This window comes from Adiantum capillus-veneris, chromosome 1, assembly GCF_014529385.1.
Source record: "Adiantum capillus-veneris isolate H3 chromosome 1, ASM1452938v2, whole genome shotgun sequence".
Lineage (NCBI taxonomy): Eukaryota > Viridiplantae > Streptophyta > Polypodiopsida > Polypodiales > Pteridaceae > Adiantum > Adiantum capillus-veneris.
In genome coordinates, this window is record NC_140931.1 from 152,709,326 (window position 1) to 152,719,541 (window position 10,216).

At 41.4% G+C, this 10,216-nt stretch overlaps 1 protein-coding gene across 1 annotated transcript; it reads left to right on the forward strand.

Annotated features, from left to right (window-relative positions):
- The first annotated feature begins 663 nt into the window (after positions 1-663).
- Positions 664-9,839, forward strand: LOC147465823 (uncharacterized). Its single transcript, XM_086512516.1, has 4 exons — positions 664-695; positions 802-871; positions 9,609-9,666; positions 9,754-9,839. The coding sequence occupies exons 1-4, from the start codon at positions 664-666 to the stop codon at positions 9,837-9,839; spliced, it is 246 nt and encodes an 81-aa protein (XP_086368642.1).
- Positions 9,840-10,216: the final 377 nt, after the last annotated feature.

Below are 10,216 nucleotides of genomic sequence, written 5' to 3' on the forward strand. Positions count from 1 at the left end.
AATTAAAAGATGAAAACATTATCATAAATTAAGGACTCATTCTTTAAACTTAATATTTGATCTATGTTATGGTGTTAGTTTTTGTTGTAATTTTTGACACCAATAACAAGGGGAGGGAGTTGTTGACACCTATCTTCCCAAGTAATGCCAATTCTGACAGGCTTGTGTTTCTTGGATGGTGACAGGTAAGAGATTCTTTCCTTGGGATTACAACAAAAACTGCAACAATAACAGAAGATCATCCAATGTACCAGCTGGATCCTTCTCCATGTACATGTAGTGGAAGCTCATCCCAAACGGTGGGCACATAGAGATACAACACTAAGATATTACATTGTAGTGATCAAAGATCAAAATTTTGATCTAAATGACTGTATTATCCATTAGATACAGAATGTTGTATTGGTGTATATGAAATGATAATTGAGGTTTATGACATCTATACTCTTTATGAAGGAGCCTCACATTCAGGCCGCCACGTGTATTCAAAAGGAGCTTCACTCTCAACTCTATGAAGGATTCAGGCCGCCACGTGTCTTCAAAAGGAGCCTCACTCTCAACTCCGGCCAGCGTTGCAAGTCCATTGCAAGAAAACAAGAAAACGTTGCAAGCGACCCTTCGACTCACCTTTGTGTGCTATAAAATCACATATCAGTGAAATAGATGCTGCTGCTAGCCGACGACCGTATTGCAAGGTGAGTTGTAGAGATTGAGTTGGTTGTCTCTACGATTTGGCTCCCTCTCTCTCTACGTTGCCACAGAGAGCTAATCTATTCTTTTTTCCGTTTGAATCGTTTGAAGGTACTGTCGACCGAGAGCCGATCCAGCCATCAACCTTGAGCTTGCTGCCAGGCACTCTTTCATTCACCAGGTTCTCTCTCTCTCTCTCTCTCTCTCTCTCTCTCTCTCTCTCTCTCTCTCTCTCTCTCTCTCTCTCTCTCTCATGTGATTTGCGAGTGCGCCTTTCCGGCGGAATTTTTGCATGTCTTGCCTCATCTCGTGCGACGGAATTGAGAGAGAGAGAGAGAGAAATGACTCAACTGCACCCCCTAAGCAAGTTGTGCAGGAGGTTAGGATGGCGCTTCCCTTGAGCTTCGAGCTGTCCTCCAACCACACACACACACAGCCAATGGTGGTGGTGCTCTCTCTCTCTCTCTCTCTCTCTCTCTCTCTCTCTCTCTCTCTCTCTCTCTCTCTCTCTCTCTGAGGATACAAACGGCGCAAGGTGTACACAGATGAGGCTTCAAGCTGTCCTCGAACCACACACACAGCCAATGGTGGTGGTGCTCTCTCTCTCTCTCTCTCTCTCTCTCTCTCTCTCTCTCTCTCTCTCTCTCTCTCTCTCTCTCTCTCTCTCTCTCTCTCTCTCTCTCTCTCTCAGAGCGAGATGCTTTGCTGTGTGAGGGGATGTAGGTGTAGAACTGGAGCACGAGCTGCACTTGCCTCTGGCCCGTCGACGTATAACCAGCCAGCACCATGCAGTCGTCGTCACTGCTTGCAAACGATGTGCAACTTGGGAGGCGTGCAGGAGAAGCAACCGTATCTGCCAGCACCTTGCAGCACGGCTGCAGCCATACCTACCGACGCTGACGCCGACGCCGCTGCCATGCAGCGCTGCCAATAATTTTTAGTTTAAAAAATGCCATGCAACCAGCGCTGCTATAATTCTGCCAATATATTTTAGTTTTAAAAATGCCAATAACTTCATGCAGCCAACATTGCTGCTAGCGCTGCTATAATTTTTAGTTTTAAAAATGCCAATAATTTTTAGTTTTAAAAATGCCAATAATTTTTAGTTTTAATTTTTTTTAAAAAGTGTTTATGGTAAAACGTGTATGGCTAGCGGAGGGCAAGAGGAAAAGGAACCGCAAAATAGAGAAAATTAATGTAAAAACCGAGAAGGTGAGTTATATGTTGTAGGCATTGGTAGTGGGGGGAATTTTTACGGTTTTTTCATTGCCCAAGAGGAAATCTAGAAAATTAGGTTTATTTTTGGGTTTTTACACTAATTGTCTCTATTTTGGGGCGGAATTTCTCTGTTTTCCCTTGCCTTCATCTGCACTTTTGAAATTGAAAACGGCACGATATTAAGCTGAGACACATTTTTCCGGAACACTGCAACCCATACATTTAGTTAGCAAGTCGTGAAAGTAGATGATGAGTTTGGTCCAAAGTCTGCACACTTTGTCTCCTTTTTTCTTCATCCTTCTGCGTACTACAACATTGCCAACCCAATGAGCCCATGCATTTAGTTAGCAAGTCGTGAAAGTAGATGATGAGTTTGGTCCAAAGGCTGCACGCTTTGTCTCCTTTTTTCTTCATCCTTCTGCGACGTACTACAACATTGTTGGCCAAAGCTCAACAACTCTCACAATTTGAATTGGTACCTTCTCCGTCAACTCCATCTTCCGCTCATTCTTCTAAGTCGCCTCACCTCCCCCTAGGAGAAGGTCCCTATCCAGTTTTCAAGTAATGCTTTGAAACATATTCCATGAATCTCTATGATCGCATCACACCTAAGTGTAGTATACTTTAACCTATCGAGTGAAAGTCTTAGGTGATGCAGTGTAGCATGACAAAATTGCTAAGTAGAGAGAGAAAGAGAGAGAGAGGTGCACTTCATAAAGAACAAAAAGTACTTGAGGAGGTTCCTATCCGAGAGGTCGTCTCTTGGAATGTACTGAATGTGGGATATGCCCAACTTGGTCAGGAAGATCAGAGCTGTCCAGATGCAATCAACAAAGGAACACCTAGAAAGCAACAACATCCGCTACACAAGAAAACATGGAGAGGAAGAGTGCAATGGGTCTTTGACAAGCTTCCTAGCTGCACGGCAACAACCCCAAGTGAAGACATAGGGTAGCTGGAGACAATCTGTATTCTCGGTTTTCCCTTGCCAATACACCCTGCAGATTATGATGGTGAGCTTCTATGTGAGGCGGTGTAGAAGCGGAGCAGCCACTGCGCTGGCCAATGACCTCCAGTACGAAGTGCCTTGCAAGATGTTGTTGCTCAGACGCTCCAGTTCCCTGCAGAGAGGAACTGCGTTGTAGGTTGCTACATCCAGAGGTGTTCCGTGAGCTCCCAACTAAACTGTCATGCGACAGCTACAGGAGACCGCGAGTGAGGGCAGCAATAGAGGTTGCGCCAGCCGCATTATGCACTCAACAATATTTTTTTGTTTTTTCAAAGTTTTGTACGTTTTTACTTTTTGTAGGGTTTTAATTTTTTGAGGCTTTTCACGCCAAAATTGTATGCAGTGAGCATTGTTGGGGACCGTTTTTGCAAACATTTTTAGTGGATGTGAAGTGGAGACGTCTCTTTAGATGAAAGCGTGATGCTTGGCCGAATGTGGTCTCCACCCCTCTTCCCCCCCCCCCCCCCCCTCTATCTATCTTTCTTTCTCCCTCTCTATATATATCCATGTTATATGTTATATGAATCTCATGACTAGGTTTATAATTAATTATAATTTGCCACATGACGGGCTTCCCCCCAGCCATCTTTTAGGTGTAGCTGTTGCCAGAGAGCATGGCCGAGATGTCTATCTATCTATCTCCCTATGTATATATATTCATTCTATATGCACCTACATGACTAAGCAGTGACAAGTGTCTCTCTCTTTTTAGACCTAAGTTGTTCCGCTTCATCATAATTTGTTTCTACTTACCCATACATGTTGTTACCAACATACATTTTCATGATCACTTGCAATTAATTGATGCATCTATTCTCTTTCAGTGATGGATAGCCCTTCTTCCAACTCTGGGAATGTTTCTCAAGGAGATCATGATGTAAATGAAGTCATCATGCCTACACCTCCAGAGTGCAATAGCGTGCGAGCCGCAAAGCAGTTGGCCAGATCAGGGGGGCAATTGAATTGCGAGGGTCCTTCAAAGCGTTTACAAATCATTCATGGACTTTGTGAACGCAACGAAGCTGTCCAACAAGAGTGCAAAAACTACTTACAAAAGGTTTGCAAACAAGTTCAAGGTGAAGAAGACCACATCACCTTTCGAGAGGAGGTGATTTTGGCATTGCAGGGTATCAAGGACGAAACTGCACGTTTGGAAATCAATCAACATGAAATCTATACATTCATGGAAAATTTCTAGAATGAGGTTGTGCAACAATTGTCTTTGTGCTTCAAGGAACACAAGGACCAAGTCGAAGCCTTGAAAGCGCATGTAGCAGATTTAGGGTCTGAGATGAAGACCTTAAAAATTGCAATTAATCGCTTGAATGCCATCGATAGGAGACTTAGTCGTGTTGTCATGCCTAACACACAGGGAGGTGTTACTACATCCTATCCTAAAATGTAATTTTTTTTAATCTAATGTTGTAGCAAAACTTCAAATTATCATTGCCACGCCTAATGCACAAGGGGGTGTTACTGCATCCTATCCTAAAATGTAATTTTTTTTTATCTATTGATGTTGAAAAACTTCAAATTATCATTGTAGTATCTCTCTCTCTCTCTCTTTCTCTATCTCTCTCTCTCTCTCTCTCTCTCTCTATCTATCTCTCTCTCTCTCTCTCTATCTCTCTCTCTCTCTCTCACAGGAACACATGCATGAAAAGGTGTGTGTGTGTGTGTGTGTGTGTGTGTGTGTGTGTGTGTGAGAGAGAGAGAGAGAGAGAGAGAGAGAGAGGAGGGGACGAAAGAAGGTTTTAGGGGTAGGGAATGAACAAAAAGGAAAACATAAAAAGATATAGGGAGGGGTAGAAAGACAAACGGAGAGGTAGCGAAAGGGGGAGGAAAGGAGATATGGAATGAAAAGTAATTCATCCCAAACTTATGTGACACAAATAGTCAGGGACAAGTAGATTGGTGGCTCATATTAGATAGATGAAAATCTTCCTAATTAGAAGACTCAAATTTATTGACAACCTTTAAAAAAATTTATTTAACACAGATGGTGTCCGGACCACGGGTTTTGTCCCCAGGACACACACATTGAGCTAGATTATGCAAGATTTCTAGAAAAGCTAGGCGAGAAACAGCACGGGCTAGGGCTCAACAATCTTTGCAGCGAATCCCATTGGGTATTTTAGGAGATTGTGTGAATATCATGCATTTAAATCATGGCGGTCAACAAATGGATGCAATGGCTATGCATATTGAAAATTGTACTACAAATGCTCAAAGCACTAGACCTTTAGAAGTACCTTCCGTTATTGGAGCTACCAACAATTGGGAGGGTCAACAACAACATCCTTGCATTGTTTTTGAAGAAGGGGGATTCTCTAAAATTGAGCATTATTGTCTATCTATTCGTTGCATTTATCCAAATGCAACAATCTTGAAGCATGACTCTATGCTTGCTCTCTACCATGGAAAATGCTTGGTCCACAACTTGGGTGGCTTAAATTTTGTGTGCTCCTTTTGTGGTGCATGTGCTTGGAAGGTTGAAGGTAGGTCTATCTGCACATTTGTAGGTAAGTAATGTTGCTTATCAGGAAAAGTCAAATTACTTCCTTTGAGTGATCCGCCAATGGAGCTCAAAGAATTGATGCAAGGTGGTACTACCAAGAGCAAAAAATTTCTTAAACACATCAGAGCATATAATAATGTATTGGCTTTTGCTTCTTTGGGTGCTCATGTTGATGAGCAACTTACGCGAGGGAGAGGTGTGTACACTTTTAAAGTTCACGGTGCCATCTACCATAATATTGGGCCCATGACACCGTGCGAAAGAGTGGATCATATCCCTCGCTTTGCACAATTGTACTTTTTTGATACAGAGAATGAGCTCAACAATAGATTGCATCATGTGCCAGATTTAAATAGAGATTCCTTGCATAGTTTGCAGGCTATGATGCATCGTGTTAATCCATATGCAAATGCCTTTCGGTTTGCTGCTACAACAATCGGGAATGAAGGAATCCCAAACATGAAGATGGTCATTACTGAAAAACGTACAAATGGTTGGCAATATTTAGCTCTGCGTGGATTTGAGGTTGCAGCAATTATGCCAGGGCAAGGAGATGAGAGCAACATCGGCCATCATGATATTGTATTGCAGTATAGTGATGGGGGGCTTAAAAGGATCTCCAACCTACATCGATCATATATGCCTTTACTATATGTTCTATTGTTTCCTAATGGAGAGGATGGGTGGCATCCATATATACCGCAAACTCCCAAGGAGCAGCAATTTGTTACACAAAAACAATACTACACTTTTAGGTTGCAGATTAGGAGTGACACCACAGAATGCCTTTTACGTGGAGGATGATTGTTGCAGCAGTACATTGTTGATGCCTACAGTACTATGGAGGAGTCAAGGTTATTATGGTTTAGAAAAAATCAAAGATCAATTCGTGCAGAAGTGTATCAAGGCCTTGCAGACATGCTTGCTTCCAGTGACAATGCGCATAGGGTCATGGGTGTTAATGTTGGAAGAAGAATTGTATTGCCTTCATCTTTTGTGGGGGGACCTCGGTACATGCAGCAACTCTATCAAGATTCTATGGCAATTGTACGTAAGAGAGGAAAGCCTGATCTATTCATAACTTTCACATGCAACCCAAGGTGGAAGGAAATAGAAGATGCGTTATTGCCAGGACAAACTGCTTCTGATCGTCTTGACTTGACTACACGTGTCTTTTATCATAAATTCAAAGATTTGATGGACTTTCTTCTTAAAAGGGCTATCTTTGGAAAGGTTGTTGGACATGTTTGTGTGATAGAATTTCAGAAAAGAGGTCTTCCCCATGCTCATATCTTACTGATTCTTGCATCCGAATATAAGCCGACAGAGATGTGGCATTATGACAGAATGGTTTGTGCTGAACTTCTAAATAAAAAATTATTTCCTGATTTGTATGATGTTGTGAGTCGTTGCAATGTTCATGATCCGTGTGGCTCATTGGATCCAAATGCACCATGCATGGTAGATCAAAGATGTAGATTCAAATACCCACGTGAGTTTTGTGAATCTACTTCTATTGATGGTGATGGATATCCAAGGTATATGCGGCGAAATGATGGTCAATATGTGGTTCAAAATCAAGAGAGGCTATACAGATGGATTGTTCCCTATAATCCATTGTTGTCTCTAAGATATAAAGCTCACATCAATGTAGAGATATGCTCAACCATATCAGCATTGAAGTATCTCTATAAGTATGTGTACAAAGGACATGATAGGGCCACAGTTGTGCTCCAAGATGGAGAAGGTGTTCTTGATGAAATCAAGAGTTATTTAGATGCACGCTGTGTATCCGCATCGGAGGCAATTTGGAGAATTTTTGGATTCTCATTGCATGAGGAAAAGCCTGATATATTGCGTTTACAAGTGCATCTTCCACAACAGAATATGGTTGCTTTTGGAGACTCTACTGACATATCCAATTTGGTGAAAAATGATGATAATAGAAAGACAACACTTACAGATTGGTTTGTAGCGAATCAACAATATCCAGAAGCAAATGATTTATTATATATAGATTTTCCCTCCGAATGGGTTTGGAACCCCACTAATAAAGTGTGGTCACATAGGCAAAGAGGTGATAATATAGGGAGAATGTACAATGTTGTTCCCAATGCAGGCGATCTTTATTATTTGCGTATGCTGCTTACCATATGCAAGGGTTGTAAATCATTTGAGGAGCTTCGCACTTTCAACGGACAAACCTATGCCACTTTCAAGCTTGCAGTGACAGGGGTTTGCTACAAAATGATGATGAATGGTTTATGTGTTTGCAAGAGGCATCATGTACAAGTACCGGCTTGCAATTACGACAACTATTTGTTATGATCTTAGTATTTTGTGAGCCATTATGTCCAGGTACAATGTGGCACCGATTCTCCTTGGAGCTTTCTGAGGATTATGTTTATGATTTGCATGAATGTACAAGTGATGAGGATGTATGTCATGAGATAGCTAAGAATCAAGCATTATGTAGCTTGAAGTCTCTACTTCAATCAGATGGGAAACGACTTTGTGACTACTCTGGGATGCCCGAAGTAGACCGTTCTGTATTATCTGGATGTGGGAGTGGTTTGATAGCAGAAGAGAGGATGTTCAATGCAAATGAGCAAATGACTTTAGCCATTTGTATGGAAGCATCTTTGAATTGTGGACAAAGAGCTGCTTATAACGAAATCATGCAAGCAGTTGACTCATCAAATGGGACAGTTTTTTTCTTGGATGGACCCGGTGGGACTGGGAAGACTTATCTCTATAATGCACTACTTTGTCGTGTACGTGGTCAACCGAATGTTGCTTTAGCATGTGCATCCTTGGGAATTGCAGCTTTACTTCTTAGCAATGGGCGTACAGCACATTCGAGATTTAAGATACCAATAGAAGTGCATTTTGAATCGACATGCAACATCAAAGTAAATAGTCAACTTGCAGAGCTTTTGAGATTAGCATCATTGATAATCTGGGATGAGGCTCCCATGGTCCATCGTTATGCTTTTGAGGCCTTGGACAAGACATTGAGAGATGTTATGCAAAGTGATACATTGTTTGGGGGAAAGGTGTTTCTCCTTGGGGGTGATTTTAGACAAATTTTACCAGTTGTGCCCAAAGGAAGTCGAGCAGATATTGTTGATGCCTCTTTGTGCCGATCTTATGTATGGAAACATGTGAAGACTCTGAAGCTAATAGAGAATATGCGTGTACTTCATTGTTCCAATGACTTGGTTGAGAGAGACTTTGCAAAATGGGTACTAGACATTGGCAATGGGAATGTATGTCATGGGGATTTACTTGATACTGTAGCATTTCCAAGTAGTATGATACTCGAAGATACCAATGTTCAAGGCCTAATTCACAGTATATATGGTGACTTACAAAATGTCCAAAGACATGCAAGCTTCTTTAGGGACAGAGGTATTCTTGCCCCACGCAATAAGGATGTTTCCCTAATCAATGACTTGGCTATGCATAAAATGAGAGGACTTGACAAAAAATACTTGAGTGCAGATTCTCTTTGTACATCAGATTGTAATGGTGGGTTATATCCAATAGAGTTTTTAAACTCATTGGATCTTGGTGGTGGTTTCCCACCACACTGCTTGCACCTGAAAGAGAATGCTCCAATCATGCTCCTTCGCAACCTGGATCCAAGGCGTGGTTTATGCAATGGGACAAGATTGATATGTAAGCATTTTTATCACAAGGTCATTGAGGCGGAAGTAATCACAGGTTCTCATGTTGGAGACAATGTGTTCATACCAAGGATCGACTTTATCATAGGAGGTTCTCAAGGATTACCTTTTGAAATGAAGCGCAGACAATTTCCTGTGAGACTTGCATTCGGAATGACCATCAACAAGGCACAAGGTCAAACACTTGGATTCTTAGGTTTGTACCTTGCTACACCTGTTTTTACTCACGGTTAGCTCTATGTAGCAATGTCTCGCGTGCGTTCTTCTACTGCCATAAAGATTTTGATAGATGGTAGTCAAACATCGATGGTAAATTCAAATGCAAATCCAATGGCTTGCAGCCCAAACATTGTCTACAAAGAAGTGCTAGAGGTCAGAAATGTTTAAGGTATCATACTATCTTTCATCCATGCATTACTCTTTGTCATTAACTTTTTGTTAAATGAAGTTTTATATTAATCCTAATTTTTGTTGTTGTTTATAGATGGCCAGCCGATCTACAGTCAAATACACAATGGATAGGGTGTCTGAATATATTCGAGGTAATTTGTTGAAACTTTACAAAAAAATGAGTCCCACTTTGAAGTTTGAATAATTAAAGCATAATAATCGTGTTGTATGATGCATAGATCCACTTTTTTGGAGGGGACCCATACCTGCAAATGATGTTGTCCATATCTTAGAAGACTTTGATGTCATAAGGTATGGCTTTTGAATTATTATTATTTATTTATGTCTTGCAATAGGCTTGGGTTTTTCTTAATATACTCTTTCTTTTTTGTAGAAAACACTATTATCCAGCCCATCTATTGGTAGGTCTATATGAGTCCACGTGCTATTTAGGACTCATAGGATACTATCATGTTGCCTTAGAGCTAGACGAGGCAGCAGGACGGGGTCATGTCTCTCTTAGAGAGATAGGGTATCAATGGCCCATAAATGCACTACCTTCCTTTGGATTTGAAGCAGAGAATTGGAAAGTGAGAATGTATGTTGTCGATGATACTCCAAGGCGGCTTGGACGAAGTGTGCGATACATTGGGCCCTGGGTGTTACGGGTGTGAAACCGTGTCTATCGCAAGCTTCTCTTTC

Excerpts from the sequence above, each read along its gene's own strand:
- LOC147465823 (XM_086512516.1), top strand. The coding sequence starts at position 664 with ATGCTGCTGCTAGCCGACGACCGTATTGCAAG. Across the intron at positions 696-801 it reads GCCGACGACCGTATTGCAAG|GTACTGTCGACCGAGAGCCG; the intron begins GTGAGTTGTAGA and ends AATCGTTTGAAG. Across the intron at positions 872-9,608 it reads GGCACTCTTTCATTCACCAG|ATGGCCAGCCGATCTACAGT; the intron begins GTTCTCTCTCTC and ends TGTTGTTTATAG.